Source organism: Scyliorhinus torazame, chromosome 31 (genome assembly GCF_047496885.1).
Source record: "Scyliorhinus torazame isolate Kashiwa2021f chromosome 31, sScyTor2.1, whole genome shotgun sequence".
NCBI lineage: Eukaryota > Metazoa > Chordata > Chondrichthyes > Carcharhiniformes > Scyliorhinidae > Scyliorhinus > Scyliorhinus torazame.
Genome location: NC_092737.1, coordinates 12,671,579 through 12,689,366, shown reverse-complemented (window position 1 = coordinate 12,689,366; position 17,788 = coordinate 12,671,579). Strand labels below are relative to the sequence as shown.

The following is a 17,788-nucleotide window of genomic DNA, read 5'->3' as shown; positions in this document are numbered from 1 at the left end:
GAGGAGGAGGGGGAGGAGGGGAGGAGGAGGAGGAGGGGAGGAGGAGGGGGAGGGGAGGGGGGAGGAGGAGGGGGAGGAGGAGGGGGGAGGAGGAGGGGGGGAGGAGGAGGGGGGAGGAGGAGGGGGGAGGAGGAGGGGGGAGGAGGAGGGGGGGAGGGAGGGGGGGGGGTGGGGGAGGGGGAGGAGGAGGGGGAGGAGGAGGAGGAGGAGGAGGGGAGGAGGAGGAAGGGGAGGAGGAGGAGGGGGAGGAGGAGGGGGAGGGGGCAGGAGGGGGAGGGGAGGAGGGGGAGGGGGGAGGGGAGGAGGAGGGGAGGAGGAGGAGGGGGAGGAGGAGGGGGGAGGAGGAGGGGGAGGAGGGGGGAGGACGGGGGGAGGAGGGGGAGGACGGGGAGGAGGAGGGGGAGGAGGAGAGGGGGAGGAGGAGGGGGAGGAGGAGGGGGGAGGAGGAGGGGGGAGGAGGAGGGGAGGAGGAGGAGGAGGGGGAGGAGGAGGAGGGGGAGGAAGAGGGGGGAGGAGGAGGGGGGGGGGAGGAGGGGGAGGAGGAAGAGGGGGGGAGGAGGGGGAGGAGGAGGAGGAGGGGGGGGAAGAGGGGGAGGAGGAGGGGGAGGAGGAGAGGAGGGGGGAGGAGGAGGGGGAGGAGGAGGGGGGCGGAGGAGAGGGGGAGTGGAGGGGGAGGAGGAGGGGGAGGAGGAGGGGGAGGAGGAGGGGGAGGGGGAGGAGGGGGGAGGGGAGGAGGAGGGGGGAGGAGGGGGAGGGGGAGGAGGAGGGGGAGGGGGAGGGGGAGGAGGAGGGGGAGGGGGGAGGAGGGGAGGGGGAGGAGGAGAGGGGGAGGAGGAGGGGGAGGAAGAGGGGGAGGAGGAGGGGGGGAGGAGGAGGGGGGAGGTGGAGGGGAGGAGGAGGGGGAGGTGGAGGGGGGAGGAGGGGGGGGGAGGAGGAGGGGAGGAGGAGGAGGGGGAGGAGGAGGAGGGGGAGGAGGAGGGAGAGGAGGAGGAGGGGGGAGGAAGAGGGTGGAGGAGGAGGGGGGAGGAGAAGAGGGGGGAGGAGGAGGGGAGGGGGAGGAGGGGGGGAAGAGGGGGAGGAGGAGGGGAGGAGGAGGGGGGAGGAGGAGGAGGGGGAGGAGGAAGGGGAGGATGGGAGGAGGAGGGGGAGGAGGGGTGGAGGGAGGGGGGAGGAGGGGGAGGAGGAGGGGGGGGAGGAGAGGGGGAGGAGGAGGGGGGAGGAAGAGGGGGAGGAGGAGGGGGGAGGAGGGAGGGGGAGGAGGAGGGGGAGGAGGAGGGGACGAGGAGGAGGGGGAGGAGGGGGAGGAGGCGGGGAGGAGGAGGGGGAGGAAGAGGGGGAGGAGGAGGGGGAGGAGGAGGGGGGAGGAGGAGGGGGGAGGAGGAAGAGGGGGGAGGAGGGGGGAGGAGGAGGAGGAGGGGGGGGAAGAGGGGGAGGAGGAGGGGCAGGAGGAGAGGAGGAGGGGGAGGAGGAGGGGAGGAGGAGGGGGGGCGGAGGAGAGGGGGAGGGGGGGGAGGAGGGGGAGGAGGAGGGGCAGGAGGAGGGGGAGGAGGAGGGGGAGGGGGAGGAGGAGGGGGAGGAGGAGGGGGAGGGGGAGGGGGAGGAGGAGGGGGGAGGGGGGAGGAGGAGGGGGGAGGGGGAGGAGGAGGGGGAGGAGGAGGGGGAGGGGAGGAGGAGGGGGAGGAGGAGGGGGAGGGGGAGGAGGAGGAGGAGGGGGAGGAGGAGGGGGGAGGAGGAGGGGGGAGGAGGAGGGGGGAGGAGGAGGGGAGGGGAGGAGGGGGGGAGGAGGAGGGGGAGGAGGAGGGAGGGGAGGAGGAGGGGGGAGGAGGAGGAGGGGAGGAGGAGGGGGGAGGAGGAGGGCGGAGGAGGAGGGGGGAGGAGGAGGCGGAGGAGGAGGGGGGGAGGAGGAGGGAGGAGGAGGAGGAGGGAGGAGGAGGAGGGGGAGGAGGAAGGGAGGAAAGAGGAGGGGGAGGAAGGGAGAGAGAGAAAGAGAGAGAGAGGAGTGGGGAGAAGGAGGGGGAGGGGAAAGAGGCGGGGAGGGAGGTGGGAGGGGGAGGGAGGAGGGAGGGAGGGGAAGAGGAGGGGGTGGTGAAGTGTTGGGTACTCTGAGACACAGACAAACCCAAGACGGTTGCGATTGGTACAAGGCTGTTTTATTTCTTTTAACTATTTATATAACAAACTCTGGTACTCAGCATATGGCGACTGTCTGAGTGTCTGGCTTGGAGGTCCTTGCCCTGAGCCGTCGCCTGCTGGACTGACCAGGAAGTGTCGTGTTCCTTGTTTTGTACTGTGCATGCTCTTGTCTGTCATTGGCTGTCGTGTTGTGTGTGCTAATTGGTCCGTTGATCTGTCCATCACTATGTATGTGTGTATGTGCTGTGATGTTCACTTGAATATCATGACATCCCCCTTTTTTTATAAGATTATGTGCCTACGTGGTTATAAATAGAAATGCGTACTGAATGCAGCTAAATGTGTGTGTGTGTAATATTTACAGCATGTACATGGGGCTTAACTACATACAAGGGGCGATGTCGGGTGTGACATAATAACTAAGTTGTACCATAACAAAGAACGTGGAAATGTGGAACGATAAAACGAATGCCTGTAACGAGAAGAACATAAACATGTTAACACAGTGATTGCAAAAGTTTGACGTGTAAACAGTCTCATAAGTCCAGTCTAGTAGGTGGGCGACAAATTTGGGTTGACCGTCAGGGTGGCACACCATTCATCGCCCAGATTGATGGTGTTGACTCGGTTCCCATCAATGGCCGCAACCCGGAAGGCATCTCAGTCATCTGTGTCATCGGTCTGGATGTCGTAATGTGGAGGCTGAATGGTCTGCACGTTCCTGCGAGGTTGTCGAAGATGTGGAAGATCGACAGGTTGAGCCGCTCGACAGTAGGCAGTGTAGTGGCCCACCTTGCCACAGCGTAGGCATTGTCAGGTGTTTGCGGGACATTGCCCTTTTAAATGTGCAGCTCCACAGTTGCTGCACGGCGTGATGTCATGGCGTTCGTCACGCCACTGCGCATGCGCAGTTCGGTCTTGCGTCGAGCGCGCCTGCGCAGTGCGTCCCTCAGTGTTGCCGTAGGTTTTGCCGCACACAAGCGCGGGAGGCCTTGAAAAGCGCGCGAAACGGCCGCCCTCGTCCGGGCCGCGACCGGGAGAAACTCGATCGCCTGGACCCGTTCGGCCTCGTGGGGCACCTGGCTCGCCGATCCGGTCGCGTAGGACCCCCTTCGCGCCGATTCGGTCGCCTGAAATTGGGCATAGCAGGGAGGGGGCGAGGGGGTGGGGGAGGGGGAGGGGGGGTAGGGGAGGGGGAGGATGGGGAGGGGGGAGGGGGCAGGGGAGGGGGGAGGGGGAGGACGGGGAGGGGGAGGAGTGGGAGGGGGGAGGGGGAGGAGTGGGAGGGGGAGGGGGAGGAGGTGGAGGGGGAGGAGGGGAGAGGAGGGGGAGGGGAGGGGGAGGGGAGGGGGAGGGGATGGGAGGGGGGGGAGGAGGGGGAGGAGGAGAGGGGGAGGGAGGGGAGAGGGGAGGGGAGGGGGAGAGGAGAGGGGAGGGGGAGAGGGAAGGGGAGGGGAGGGGAGAGGGGAGGGGAGGGGGGGAGGGGGAGAGGGAAGGGGAGGGGAGGGGGGAGAGGGGAGGGGGAGAGGGGAGGGGAGGGGGGGAGGGGAGGGGTGGGGGGAGGAGAGGGGAGGAGGGAGAGGAGGAGAAGAGAGGGGAAGGGAGAGGGTATGAGGAATGGGGTGGAGTGGGAGGGGAGAAAGGAGGGGAGGGGAGAGAGGAGGTGGGAAGGGGAGGGGGGAGGGGAGAGGGGGATAGGGAGGGAGAGGGGAGAGGTGGATAGGGAGGGGAGGGGAGAGGGAGAAGGGGGAGAGGGAGGAGGGGAGGACGGGGAGGGGAGAGGAGGGGGAACAGAGAGGGAGGAGGGGAGAGGGGGAGAGGAGAGGGGGAGGGGGAGAGGGAGGAGGAGGAGGGGGAGGGGGAGGAGGGGGAGGGGGAGGGGGAGGAGGGGGAGGGGGAGGAGGGGGAGGAGGGGGAGGGGGAGCGGGAGGAGGGGAGAGGGAGGAGGGGAGGGAAGAGGGGGAGGGAAGAGGGGGAGGGGGAGAGGGAAGAGGGGGAGAGGGAAGAGGGGGAGGGGGAAGAGGGGGAGGGGGAGAGGGGAGGGGGATAGGGAAGAGTGGGAGGGGGAGAGGGAGGAGGGTGAGAGGGAGGAGGGGGAGAGGGAGGAGGGGGAGCAGGGGGAGGGGGCGAGGGGAGGAGGGGGGAGAGGGAGGAGGGGGAGCAGGATGAGGGGAGGAGGGGAGCAGGGGGAGGGGAGGATGGGGAGCAGGGGGAGGGGAGGAGGGGAGCAGGGGGAGGGGAGGAGGGGGAGAGGGGAGGAGGGGAGAGGGAGGAGGGGGAGGGGAGAGGGAGGAGGGGAGGGGAGAGGGAGGAGGGGGAGTAGAGGAGGGGGAGGGGAGAGGGAGGAGGGGGAGTAGGAGGAGGGGGAGGGGAGGGGAGGAGGGGGAGGGGGGAGGGGGAGGGGAGGAGGGGGAGAGGGAGGAGCGGGAGAGGGAGAGGGAGGAGGGGAGAGGGAGAGGGAGGAGGGGAGAGGGAGAGGGAGGATGGGAGGGGAGGAGGGGGAGGGGGGAGAAGGAGGAGGGGAGAGGGAGGAGGGGAGTGGGAGGAGGGGGGGGGGAGTGGGAGGAGGGGGGGAGTGGGAGGAGGGGGAGGGCAGCGGGAGGAGGGGGAGGGCAGGGGAGAGGGAGGAGGGGGAGAGGGGAAAAGGAGGAGGGGGAGAGGGGAGAGGGCAGGGAAGATGGTGAGGGGGAGAGGAAATGGGGAGGGGGAGGATGAAATGGGAGGGGGAGGAGTGGGAGGGGGAGGGGAGGAGGGGAGGGGAGGGGAGGAGGGGAGGGGGAGGGGAGGAGGGGAGAGGGAGGGGAGGCGGGAGAGGATGGGGAGGGGTTGAGGTGGAGCAGGAGAAGGGGGAGAGGGAGGAGGGGAAGAGGGGAGAGGGAGAGGAGGAGGGGGAGAGGGAGGAGGGGGAGAGGGAGGAGGGGGAGAGGGAGGAGGGAGAAAGAGGGTAGAGGGAGGAGGGGAGAGTGAGGAGGGGGAGGGAGGAGGGGGAGGGAGGATGGGGAGGGAGGAGGGGGAGAGGGAGGAGGGGGAGGGAGGAGGGGAGAGGGAGGAGGGGGAGGGAGGAGGGGGAGGGAGGAGGGGGAGGGAGGAGGGGGTGGGGAGGGAGGAGGGGGTGGGGAGGGAGGAGGGGGTGGGGAGGGAGGAGGGGGTGGGGAGGGAGGAGGGGGTGGAGAGGGAGAGAGGGAGGAGGGGGAGGGAGGAGGGGAGGGGGAGGAAGGGAGGGGGAGGGGAGAGTGGCAGAGGGAGGGGGAGGAGGGAGGAGGGGAAGAGGGAGCGGGAGGGGAGGGGGGGAGGGGAGGAAGGGAGGGGAGGGGAGGGGAGGGGGAGGGGAGGGGGGGGGGGGAGGGGAGAGGGGGGAGGGGAGGGGGGGAGGGGGAGGGGAGGGGGGGAGGGGGAGGGGAGGGGGGGGAGGGGGAGGGGAGGGGGGCAGGGAAGAGGGGGAGAGGAGATGGGGGGGAGGGGGAGAGGAGATGGGGGGGGGGAGGGGGAGAGGAGATGGGGGGGGAGGGGAGAGGAGATGGGGGGGAGGGGGAGAGGAGATGGGGGGGAGGGGGAGAGGAGATGGGGGGGAGGGGGAGAGGATGGGGGGGGAGGGGGAGAGGAGATGGGGAGGGGAGGGGTTGTGGAGAAGGAAGGGAGGGGAGAGTAGTGGGGGGAGTCAAGGGAGTGGGGGGAGAAGTTGGGGAGGAGGAAGGAGGGAATGGTCGAGGAGGAGGGGAGAGGGGTAGGAAAGAAAAGGAGGGGCAGGGGAGATAAGAAGGAGGAGAGTGAAGGGGAGCGAGACAGGGAGGGAAGAGAGGAGAGGCACTGAAGGAGGGGGAGGGGATGGAAGATTATCATAGAATTTACAGTGCAGGAGGCCATTCGGCCCATCGAGTCTGCACCGGCTCTTGGAAAGAGCACCCTACCCAAGGTCAACACCTCCACCCCTATCCCCATAACCCAGTAACCCCACCCAACACTAAGGGCAATTTTGGGCACTAAGGGGCAATTTATCACGGCCATCCACCTAGCCTGCACATCTTTGGACTGTGGGAGGAAACCGGAGCACCCGGAGGAAACCCACGCACACACGGGGGAGAACGTGCAGACTCCGCACAGACAGTGACCCAAGTCGGGAATCGAGCCCTGGGACCCTGGAGCTGTGAAGCAATTGTGCTATCCACAGTGCTGCCCAAGGGAGGGAGAGGGGGAGGGGGTTGGGAAAGAGAGGAGAGAGAGAGAGAGAGAGGGGGAGGTGTGTCTGCGTGTGAGAAAGGCAAGACAGCGAGCGAGGGGATTGTGCAGTTAGGGGGCGAGGGAGGAGAGAAAAACAGAGAGGGGAGGAGAGAGAGAGGGAGGGGAAAGAGAGAGAGAGAGTGTGTAGAGAGGCCGAGAGATCTCCCGATCACCAAGCCATATGAATGTGTGTGTGTCTGTGTCAGAATGTGATTTAATGCAATTCTCTCTTGCATTTGAGTCCTTATAAAGGCAGGAGGGAGCGAGAGAGAGAGAGAGAGAGCAAGTATCTGACAGAGAGCTGCGATTCAATGCGGGTAGCCAGACACACACACACACAAAACACAGAGAGGAGGACAAGAGCGTGGATTCTGGAAAAGACCCACAGTGATGAGGTGGGTGACGCAAACTCTTTTGGGTTTAATCTGTTTATGTAACAAAGTTGAAGGGCTGTGGGGTGCGAGATGGGGACCCGTGGCTCTGTGATTAATTGGAAAAACGTGCGTTCCGGTTCTCTGCCAAGTCACATTTATTTTTCAATCCGTTACAAGCACTTTTTGTTTTTGCAAAAGGTTTTTTTTGCTCTCCCTCTCTCTCTGCATCTCTCTCTCTCTCTCTCCCTGCACGACCACATCAGTGATCTCTCTCTGCGTTGTGTTTGGAAACTGGGGGAGTTTAAAGAGGATTTTTGTGGGCAGTCGGCAGTCGGGTTGGTGTGCGGGGGAGGGGGGGGGGGGGGGTGGGGGGGATTCAGTCGAGCCGAAATTCCATTGTAGCCCCTTTGTTCCACAGTGGAGGCAGGGAAACTCGGGAAGGGATGAAGAGATTGGGATAAGGTTTAGGGTGAGCGAAGAAGTGAGGGGGGCGGGGGGGGGGGGCTAGAAATGGTCTGGAAAAATCCAGATGTCATGGACCCATGTTGGCAGAGAGCAGGCAGTGGGTCTAAGTGGGTCGTTCTTTTTTTTAGGACGGGCCGAATGTTCACCCCCTTTCCCCTTGGCGCTGTACGCTTACAGAATAGAGAGAGAGAGAGAGGCGGAAGGGGGGCAAAGGGCAGGCGGAGCGAAAATGATGGGCTGGGGCTACAACGGGGTTTCGATGGAGGAATTGCAGAGGCTGACGGTGGCAGGGTAGAGGGAGGGGGCGCAGCGCAGCGGTTAGCACCGCTGCCTGCCGCCGCCGAGGTTCGGTCCCGGCCCCGGGGTCACTGTCCGTGTGGAGTTTGCACATTCTCCCTCCCCCCCCCCCGTGTCTGTGTGGGTCTCACCCCCAACAATCTAAAAAGATGTGCAGGGTAGGCGGGTTGGCCACGCTAAAATTGCCCCTTTATTGGATGCTCTAAATTTTAAAAAAGCAAAGGAAAGAAAGAGTAGAGGGCGAGGGGGGGTTGGAGGGAGGAGAGATTTGGTGTTGACGGCAGCACAGTGGTTAGCACAGTTGCTTCACAGCGCCAGGGTCCCGGGTTCGATTCCCGGCTTGGGTCACTGTCTGCGCGGAGTCTGCACGTCCTCCCCCGTGTCTGCGTGGGTTTCCTCCGGGTGCTCCGGTTTCCTCCCACAGTCCAAAGATGTGCAGGTTCGGGTGGATTGGCCGTGATAAATTGCCCCCTTCGTGTCCCAAAAAAGGTGGGGTGGGGTTACTGGGTTACGGGGAGAGGGTGGAGATGCGGGCTTAGGTGTGGTGCTCTTTCCAAGGCTGGTGCAGACTCGATGGGCTGAATGGCCTCCTTCTCCACTGTAAATTCTGTGACGGGGAGGGTGAGAGGTGAGTTGAACTGATGGGAAGAGAGAGGGAGAGTGAGGAATGAAGGATTGGGGGGGGGGGGGGGGGTGGAGAGGGAGAGGTGGCGAGGAGAGCTAGAGAGAAAGCAAGTGATAAAAGGTTAGCACAGACAGCGAGAGGGAGAGAATGTGCTGGAAGAGAAATGTCGAGATTCACGGCACTTTTAACGAGTGCAAAGCTACAGACTCAAAAGGAAAAATGACTTTGTAATTGGGTCTGGGAGTGTTAGTCTCGATGGTGTCCAGCTGCAAGGCTGCCACTAAATAATGAATGGAAGGGTGTTTAAAATTTAACAGCTTCAAGATGGAGCTCCGAGCATTTGCTCCATTTTTTTCCTGTGTTTTGAAAGTGCCCCAATGTGCTCTGAAACTTGGCTCGCAAAGCTTGGCAGGAAAGGATAGACAATTTATTTGTCAAAGAGGGAGAGAGAGAGCGAGACTGTGCCAAATGTTGAATGAACCTGTGGAAATTAAATGAGATACGTTATTCATGATCAAAGAACTTAATTTAAAAAAAACAAGCTTGTCCTCAAATAGAACTGAGGGCTTATTTCTGTCGGTAAAGAATGACCTGGGAAAGGGAACTGCTGAGGTGGGGGGGGGGGGGGATATCAGCCGTGATCGAATGGCGGAGCAGACGCGATGGGCCGAGTGGCCTAATTCTGCTCCTATGTCTTATGGACACAGCTCCTGTGAATAAATGGGTCTTTTTCTGATTGGCAGGCACTGACTAGTGGGGTACCGCAGGGATCTGTGCTAGGACCCCAACTGTTCGCACTATATATTAATGATTTGGACGAGGGAACTAAATGTATTATCTCCAAATTTGCAAATGATACAGAGTTGGGTGGGAGGGTGAGCTGTGAGGAGGATGCAGAGATGTTTCAGCGGGATTTGGACAGGCTGAGTGAGTGGGCACATGCATGGCAGATGCAGTATAATGTGGATAAATGTGAGGTTATCCGCTTCGGTAGCAAAAATAGGAAGGCAGATTATTATTCGAATGGGTGTAAATTGAGAGAGGTGGATACTCAACGAGACCTTAGTGTCCTCGTGCATCAGTCGCTGAAAGTAAGAGCGCAGGTACAGCCGGCAGTAAAGAAGGCAAATGGTATGTTGGCCTTCATAGCGAGAGGTTTTGAGTATAGGAATAGAGATGTTTTACTGCAATTGTACAGGGCCTTGGTGAGGCCACACCTGGAGTATTGTGAGCAGTTTAGGTGTCCTTACCTGAGGAAGGATGTTCTTGCTCTTGAGGGAGTGCAGCGAAGGTTTACCAGACTGATTCCTGGGATGGCGGGGACTGTCATATGAGGAGAGACTAAGTGGGTTAGGATGATATTCATTGGCGGTTAGAAGAGTGAGACGGGATCTCATAGAAACTTATAAAATTCTAACAGGATTAGACAGTAGATTCAGAAAGAGTGTTCCCGATGGTGGGGGAGCCCAGAAGCAGGGAGTCATAGTTTGAGGGTCAGGGGTAAACCTTTTAGGACTGAGGTGAGGAGACATTTCTTCACCCAGAGAGCGGGGAATCTGTGGAATTCGCTAACGCAGAAAGTAGTTGAGGCCAAAACGTGGTGTAATTTCAAGACGGAATTAGATATAGCTCGTGGGATAAAGGGATATGGGGGGGGGGGGCGGATCAGGGGTATTGAACTTGATGATCGGCCATGATCAGAATGAATGGGGGGAGCAGGCTCGAGGGACCGAATGGCCTCCTCCTGCTCCTGTTTTCCATGTATGTTTCTGTGTCACGATTTCATAAACCCAATGGGGAATTCAGGAGAAATGTTGTTCCCCGGAGAGTGGGGGATGTCGTGTTATTCACCCTGGGGTAACACGGACTGCAACTGGATGCAGTTGTACTTGAAAGTAGACTCGAAATGTTGAAGTTCGTTCAATACGCTTCATTGAACTTGTTAAGCAGTGCACACAGTTCGCTGTGGGTTTGACACTCTACTAATCTAAGCGTGCTTACTATAACCAACTAGGCCAGACTAGCTCTGAGCCACGTGAAGAAGGTGCTAACTGATATATACACCCTGACTGTCACTACAGTTGTCACCAGTGGAAAGAGGCAGAGTGTTGATGCCTCGTGTGTTTTATAGTGGGAGACCACCATCTAGTGTTCTGCCTGGTGACTGGTTGTGTTCTGTCCTGTGTGTTGATTGGCTGTACTGGGTGTCTGTCACTGCCTGTCTGTATCTCATCATGTGCATGAGTGCCTATCATGACAGGGGAGAGTGTGGAACCCGCCCCCACAGGGAGTAGCTGAGGTGGACCGTGTCGAAACGTTGAAGGGGGGGGGGGGGAAGCCGGATAAACACATGCGGGAGGGGAGGGATGGAGGGAAATGGGGTGAGATGAAAGGGGAGGGGGGAGGGGGGGGACGTATTTGGGAGGAGGCTTGTGAGAAACAGCAGCACGGAGCAAAGGATGGGCCGAACGGCCTTTTCCTGTGCGGTGAATACTCTGTAACGCGTGTGATTGTGCCGTGAGTTGTCGGAGTGGCCAGCGACTGCCGCGTCGGCGGGATTTTCCCTGGCATCTCCGGGGTGTTGGTCACTGCTCCCGGCTGATCCCCAGAAGGAATAGCGGGAGATTGGGCAAAAACGCGGGCAACTTTTCATTCCCTTCTCACAGTTTAGTTCAGGAACTAAAAATGTCGGCGATGAGGGGGCGCGGCGGGAAATAAACGCGGTCACTCGACCTGACGGAGGGCAACAGAACCTCCGGGATCAGGTCCAAGTAGAGTTGGGAACGAGAATCATGTGAATTGTTGCCTGGCATGGAGGGGCATTAGCTATGAGGAGCGGTTGAATAAACTCGGTTTGTTCTCACTGGAACGACGGAGGTTGAGGGGCGACCTGATAGAGGCCTACAAAATTATGAGGGGCATAGACAGATTGGATCGTCAGAGGCTTTTTCCCAGGGTAGAGGGGTCAATTACTAGGGGGGCATAGGTTTAAGGTGCGAGGGGGCAATGTTCAGAGGAGATGAACGAGGCAAGTTTTTTACACAGAGGGTAGTGGGTGCCTGGAACTCGCTGCCGGAGGAGGTGGTGGAAGCAGGGACGATAGTGACGTTTAAGGGGCATCTTGACAAATACATGAATAGGATGGAATAGAGGGATACGGACCCAGGAAGTGTAGACGATTTTAGTTTAGACGGGCAGCATGGTCGGCAGGGGCTTGGAGGGCCGAAGGGCCTGTTCCTGTGCTGTGCTTTTCTTTGTTCTTTGTTCTCTTTGTCCTTTGAATTAGGAGAAGGAGTGGGCTATTTGGCCCCCTCGAGCCTGCCCTGCCATTTTGGTCAGATCGTGGCTGGTGGGACTGTGGCTTCTACTTTCCTGCCCTACCCCCTGTGACCTTTGACCCCCTTGCCGCTCGAGGGTCCGTCTAACCCGCCTTAGAAAATACTCAATCTGCTGTCTGCGGAAGAGATTTCCACAGATTTATGACCCGAATCCGTGGAATTCCCACAGTGCAGACGGAGGCCATTCGGCCCATGGAGACTGCACCGGCCCTCTGGAAGAGCGCCCTCCCCAGGCCCCCGCCCTATCCTCGTAACCCCACCTAACCTGCACATCTTCGGACACTAAGAGGCAATTTAGCATGCCCGATACACATAAGCTGCACATCTGTGAGGCAGTGGTGCTAACCACTCGTGGGACCCTCTGAGAGAGGAAAATAAATTCTCCTCATCTCCGTCTTAAATGGGAGGCCCCTTATTTCTAAACTGTGTCCCCTTAGTTCTGGTCTGTCCCACAAGGGGAAATATCCTCTCGTCATCTACCCTACCTCAGGATCTTTTATGTCTCCATAAGGTCACCTCTCATTCTTCTAAACTCCGATGGATACAGGCCAGACCTTTCCTCAAGGGATAAGCTCCCTCATCCCGGGACTCAATCGAGCCTTTTCTTAACTGCTTCTAATGTTGGTGCATGTCGGTCCGAGACAGTTCTCGTGAAGTATGAATCGTTGCCGCTTTTCCATTCGGTGTTCTTTTTTAATGGCCTGATGAGTTCAAGATGAAAAGCTTCGACGTGCCTTTTCTCAGCGATACTCAAGCGGAGTCGCAGCTGCGCGCTCCTGTGATCGTTCCTCATGTGGGGGAGCAGGGAATCAGAATGTTGGAAGTCTGGGGGGGGGGACTGTAGGCCGGGTTCCAACTCCTGTTGGAACCTAGGAGGCAAACTATGAGCGGGAAGGTGCGTTAAAGACAGGCGAGGGCGGATTCCAAGTTGGATCTGATCGCCACTTGCATTCAAATGGCGTCTATAACTTTGTAAGACTTTCCAAAGGAGTTTAGGGAGAGTGTTTATTTGACACCGCCACGGAGGGTGATAATGGGGATTGGCGAGCAAATGCTCGGTTGAAAGGGCCTCATAAAGTCGCCCAAGCTCCACTTGTTAATAAGATCCGAGCTGATTGGTGGAGCTGAAACCAACCCACAGAGCTGTTGGTTATTGAGGAAGCTCATTGACTTGTTCAGTCTCACACCTCTCCTCCAACTCAATCCAGTGTCCCAGGTGTCCCCTATTTATACTCTTCTAAATAAAAACAGAAATCAGTAAGCTAAACGCAAACGTTTAACAGCCCCTGGCGGGGCACTGTAACCAAAACAAAACGTGAAAGGAAACTTAACTAAATAAACCAGAATATCGTTCCTGAGGGTGATGGTGGTACACCCCCTGCCCCTGTGGGGCCCACTGAGCACGGGAAAGCCTGAAGCCTAAACCAGAATATCGTTCCCGGGAGGTGATGGTGGGACACCCCTGCCCCTGTGGGGCCCCACTGAGCACGGGGAAAGCCTGAAGCCTAAACCAGAATATCGTTCCCGGGAGGTGATGGTGGGACACCCCTGCCCCTGTGGGGGCCCACTGAGCACGGAAGGCCTGAAGCGTGCTTGTGGACACTGCGTGCTCACTCTCTAAGGCCACTCGGGTTGCGAATGCAGCCATGGCAGAGGGGCAGACAGTCGGGTCAGACGACCCCCCCCCTCCATCCTCCTGCTGCCTGGACCTGTTAATGACCAACCTAGCTCGGCCCAGGAGCGGGTTTATGAATAGATTCCCCTTCCTTCCCCGCCCTCCTCCGCAGCGGGGTGATCCCTTATTTATTTGTGCTGAAAGACGTCACCCGTTTTCTATTAACCTCAACAATGTAATTGACAAGACATTCAAGCTATTCAGCCAAGAAAGGCAGCACAGCCAGCAATCAACTCATCGCTTGTGGTGAATTAGAGGCACAAAGAATGCTCGAAAAAGTCAGGCGGTCAAAAAGTGTGGGGGCGATTCTCCAAAATGGAGACCAAGTGTTCGCGCCGCCGTGAACTCCGTCGCGTTTCACGACGGCGTGAAACGGGCGTGGGGATGACCGATTCTGGGCCCCGATCGCGGGCCAGACCCCATCGGAGGCCCCGCCCCCGGTGAAGGATCAGTTTTCCCTGCCCCACAGGCCGCCCCCTGGCCCTTCGCGCAGAGTTCCCGCCGGCAGCGACCAGGGGTGAAGGGCGCCGGCGGGAACTCTGTCGTATCTGTCGTAGGGGCTGGTTTAGCTCACTGGGCTAAATCGTTGGCTTTGAAAGCAGACCAAGGCAGGCCAGCAGCACGGTTCAATTCCCGTACCGGCCTCCCCGAACAGGCGCCGGAATGTGGCGACTAGGGGCTTTTCACAGTAACTTCATTTGAAGCCCACTCGTGGCAATAAGCGATTTTCTGTTTTTCTTCTTTTTTTTTTATCCGCGCGGCCTGCGGGCGGCGACGACGCTCCGCTCCTCGGAGAATCACCTGCCAGCGTCGGCGCGGCATGGGAGAATCGCGCCCCAAATGTGGAGAGAAACACGTTGAGATGACCTTTCACTTAAGGTCATCCCAACCTAAAGCATTAACTCTGTTTTTCTCTGCAGCGAAAGGTGCCACCGTGCTGTCCTGGTTGGGGTTATTTTCCTCGGAAGAAAGAAGGCAGAGGGGTGACTTGATTGAGGGGTACAAAATAATGAGGGGAAGAGGTAGAATGCACAGGATAGAATTGCTTCCCTTGGCGGAGAATTCTAGAACTAGGGGACGTATGTTCAAGATGGGTGGCGGAAGGTGTGGAGGGGGTGTGAGGAAGATCGTTTTTCCACAGAGGGTCGTGGGAATCTGGAATTCGCTGCTCATGTTGGTGGTGGAGGCTGAGAGCCTAAATTCTTTTTAAAAAGAACCTGGGGCGAAATTCTCCGGTATCGGCGCGATGTCCGCCGACCGGCGCCCAAAACGGCGCAAATCAGTCGGGCATCGCGCCGCCCCAAAGGTGCGGAATGCTGCGCATCTTTGGGGGCCGAGCCCCAACCTTGAGGGGCTAGGCCGGCGCCGGACTGATTTCCGCCCCGCCAGCTGGCGGAAAAGGCCTTTGGTGCCCCGCCAGCTGGCGCGGAAATGACATCTCTGGGCGGCGCATGCGCGGGAGCGTCAGCGGCCGCTCACGGCACCCCGCGCATGCGCTGTGGAGGGAGTCTCTTCCGCCGCCGCCATGGTGGAGACCGTGGCGAAGGCGGAAGGGAAAGAGTGCCCCCAAGGCACAGGCCCGCCCGCGGATCGGTGGGCCCCGATCGCGGGCCAGGCCACCGTGGGGGCACCCCCCGGGGCCAGATCGCCCCGCGCCCCACCCAGGACCCCGGGGGCCCGCCCACGCCGCCTTGTCCCGCCGGTAAGAGAGGGGGTTTAATCTACGCCGGCGGGACAGGCATTTTAGCGGCGGGACTTCGGCCCATCCGGGCCAGAGAATCGCCGGGGGGGGGGGGCCGCCAACCAGCACGATTCCCGCCCCCGCCGAATTTCCAGTGCCGGAGAATTCGGCAACCGGCGGGGACGGGATTCGGTCCAGCCCCCGGCGATTCTCCGACCCGGCGGGGGTTCGGAGAATCTCGCCCCTGGATCTACACCTTAACTGCTGTAAGATACAGGGATAAGGTCCGGGTGCAGAAGGGTGGGATTAGAAAGGGTGTCCTCCGGGCTGGCATGGGTCGAATGGCTTCCTTCTGTGCTGTAACCTTTCTACGGTTCCATGATAACAAAAGGAGGCTTGTCGTTATATTGTACATTCAATGTATCAAGACTTTCCCCGAGTGCTGATTGAATTTTCTGAGCATGTGTAGATGAGGGTAGTGTAGTTGATGTAGTTTACATGGATTTCAGCAAAGCCTTTGGCAAGGTCCCACATGGGAGATCTATAAAGAAGGCACCTGGGATACAGGGTAATTTGATAAGGTGGATTCAAAATTGGCTTAGCTGCAGGAGACAGAGGGTGATGACAGACGGCTACTTTAGTGACTGGGAGCCAGTGACCAGGGGCGTACCACAGGGATCTGTGCTGGGCCCCCTATTGTTTGTCATTTATATAAATGGCAGAGATGACTATGTGGGAGGTAGGATCAGTGAGTTTACGATTGACACAAAGATTGTCCGGGTGGTTAACAGTGACGTTGAGGGTCTTGGGTGACAGGGAGATACAGACGGGATGGTCAAACGGGCAGAGAGGTGGCAGATGGAATTTAACCCTGAAAAGTGTGAAGTGATCCACTTTGGAAGGAGTAACACGACCAGGAAATATTCAACGAACGGCCTGACGCCGGGAAGTTCGAAGGAACAAAGGGACCTTGGCGTGTTTGTCCACAGATCTCTGAGGGCGGAAGGGCAGGTTAATAAGGTGGTGAAAAAGGCAAATGGGACACTCGCCTTTATCGATCGAGGCACAGATTACAAAAGCAGGGAGGTCCTGTTGGAGTTGGACAGAACTTTGGTGAGGCCACAGCGGGAGCACTGTGTGCAGTTCTCGTCGCCACATTATAGGAAGGATGTGATTGCGCTGGAGGGGGTGCAGGGGAGATTCACCAGGATGTTGCCTGGGATGGAACATTTCAGTTATGAAGAGAGGTCGGATGTGATTGGGTTGTTTTCGCTGGAGCAGAGACTGAGGGGCGACCTGATCGAGGTGGACAGGATTCTGAGGGGCACGGACATTGTGCATAGGGAGCGGCTGTTCCCCTTCATTGAAGGGTCAGTCACGAGGGGGACATAAGTTCAAGGTGAGGGACGGGAGGTTTAGGGAGGATTTGAGGAAAAACGTTTTCCCCCAGAGGGTGGTGAGGGTCTGGAACGCACGGCCTGGGAGGGCGGTCGAGGCGAGTTGCCTCACAGCCTTTAAAAAATACCTGGATGAGCACTTGGCGCGTCACAATATTCGAGACTCTGAGCCAAATGCTGGTCAATGGGGTTAGATAGGCAGGTCAGGGTGTTTCTCGTGCATCGGTGCAGACCCGATGGGCCGAAAGGCCTGGTCTGCACTGTGCATTTCTGTGATTCTGTCAGGAATTAACTGGCACCCGATCCACACGAGGATATATGAGGGACAGGGGTCAGTCCAAGGGGTCAGCCTTAACGAACATCTTAATGGAGGAGCGGGAAAGGTGGAGAGGTTTAGGGTTGGGACTCCAGGGCTCGGGGCCCCCTGAGGCAGCTGAAGGCACGGACGCCATTGGCAGGGCGATGGGAATCGGGGGATGCTCAAGAGGCCGGAATTGGAGAAGTGCAGAGACACCGGAGGGTGATGGGGGCTGGAGGAGGTTACAGGAATGTGGGGGAGGGGTGATCCGAGGCCACGGAAAACCTTGAAAACAAGGCGGAGAATTCTACAATGATAACTACGCGTTTCGGGTTAAGCTGTTAACTTTTGCCAGAAAAGCTGGAAGAGATCATGTTTGCTGTGGCTCCTGGATGGATGTGAGGTCCGAAATGCTCTGCAGATTCAATAGGTGGAATGAGACAGAGAATATTATTTGGCCTCTGTAATTAGAGATCATTGTCCACTCTAATAACAAGGCACAGATTACAAGCCGGGAAAAGAGGGCCAAGATGTTTCTCTGACTATGTGGCCTATTAGCAGTGGACCAAAGAGTTAGCTGTGGTTCGGGCGGGGGTTGGCATGTTCATCTCTGAATCCGAAAAACCATCAATTCTAGGCCAGCCCTAGCAAGTGCGTAGTCCAGGCCGGCGCTCCCTCAGTGCCGCTGTCCTTCGAGGGGGGGTCGCCATTTTGGAGGTTTGTTCAACGTTGACCTTTAAAACAACAGGAGTCAAAACGGGGGCAGGGGGGGGAGGAGGAGTGAGGATGGTGGTTCATGGGATCCTGCTGTGCATTTCCTGGTATTAGCGCTTGGAGTGGGCGTGAGGTCGAGGAAACAGTTGATGAATTTCTTCCCGTTCCAGCGGATTTGGAAAGGATCAATGAGTTTGGTGCTACTGTGCTTCAGTCAAAGAAATGAATGTCTTGTAGCCTGAGGAAGGGAAGAGGTGGCCCGTCACTGGGCTGCACGGTAGCACAAGTGGGTTAGCACTGTGGCTTCACAGCGCCAGGGTCCCAGGTTCGATTCCCCGCTGGGTCGCTGTCTGTGCGGAGTCGGCACATCCTCCCCGTGTGTGCGTGGGTTTCCTCCGGGTGCTCCGGTTTCCTCCCACAGCCCAAAGATGTGCAGGTTAGGGTGGATTGGCCGCGCTAAGTTGCCCCTTAGTGTCCAAAAAGGTTAGGAGGGGTTATTGAGTTACGGCGATAGGGTGGAAGTGAGGGCTTAAGTGGGTCGGTGCAGACTCGATGGGCCGAATGGCCTCCTTC

The 17,788-nt window shown here is 58.9% G+C and overlaps 1 protein-coding gene across 2 annotated transcripts in view; it reads left to right on the top strand.

The window, feature by feature from the left end:
• Positions 1-6,479: 6,479 nt before the first annotated feature.
• gal3st4 (galactose-3-O-sulfotransferase 4) overlaps positions 6,480-17,788 on the top strand; it is a 104,403-nt gene continuing 93,094 nt past the window's right edge. Inside the window, exon 1 of one of the 2 annotated variants that reach the window (XM_072493352.1) lies at positions 6,480-6,746. In XM_072493352.1, coding sequence (XP_072349453.1) covers positions 6,742-6,746 — 5 coding nt within the window. In that variant the 5' untranslated portion in view covers positions 6,480-6,741. The remainder of the gene's footprint in view (positions 6,747-17,788) is intronic. The other variant, XM_072493354.1, reaches the window with a different exon arrangement.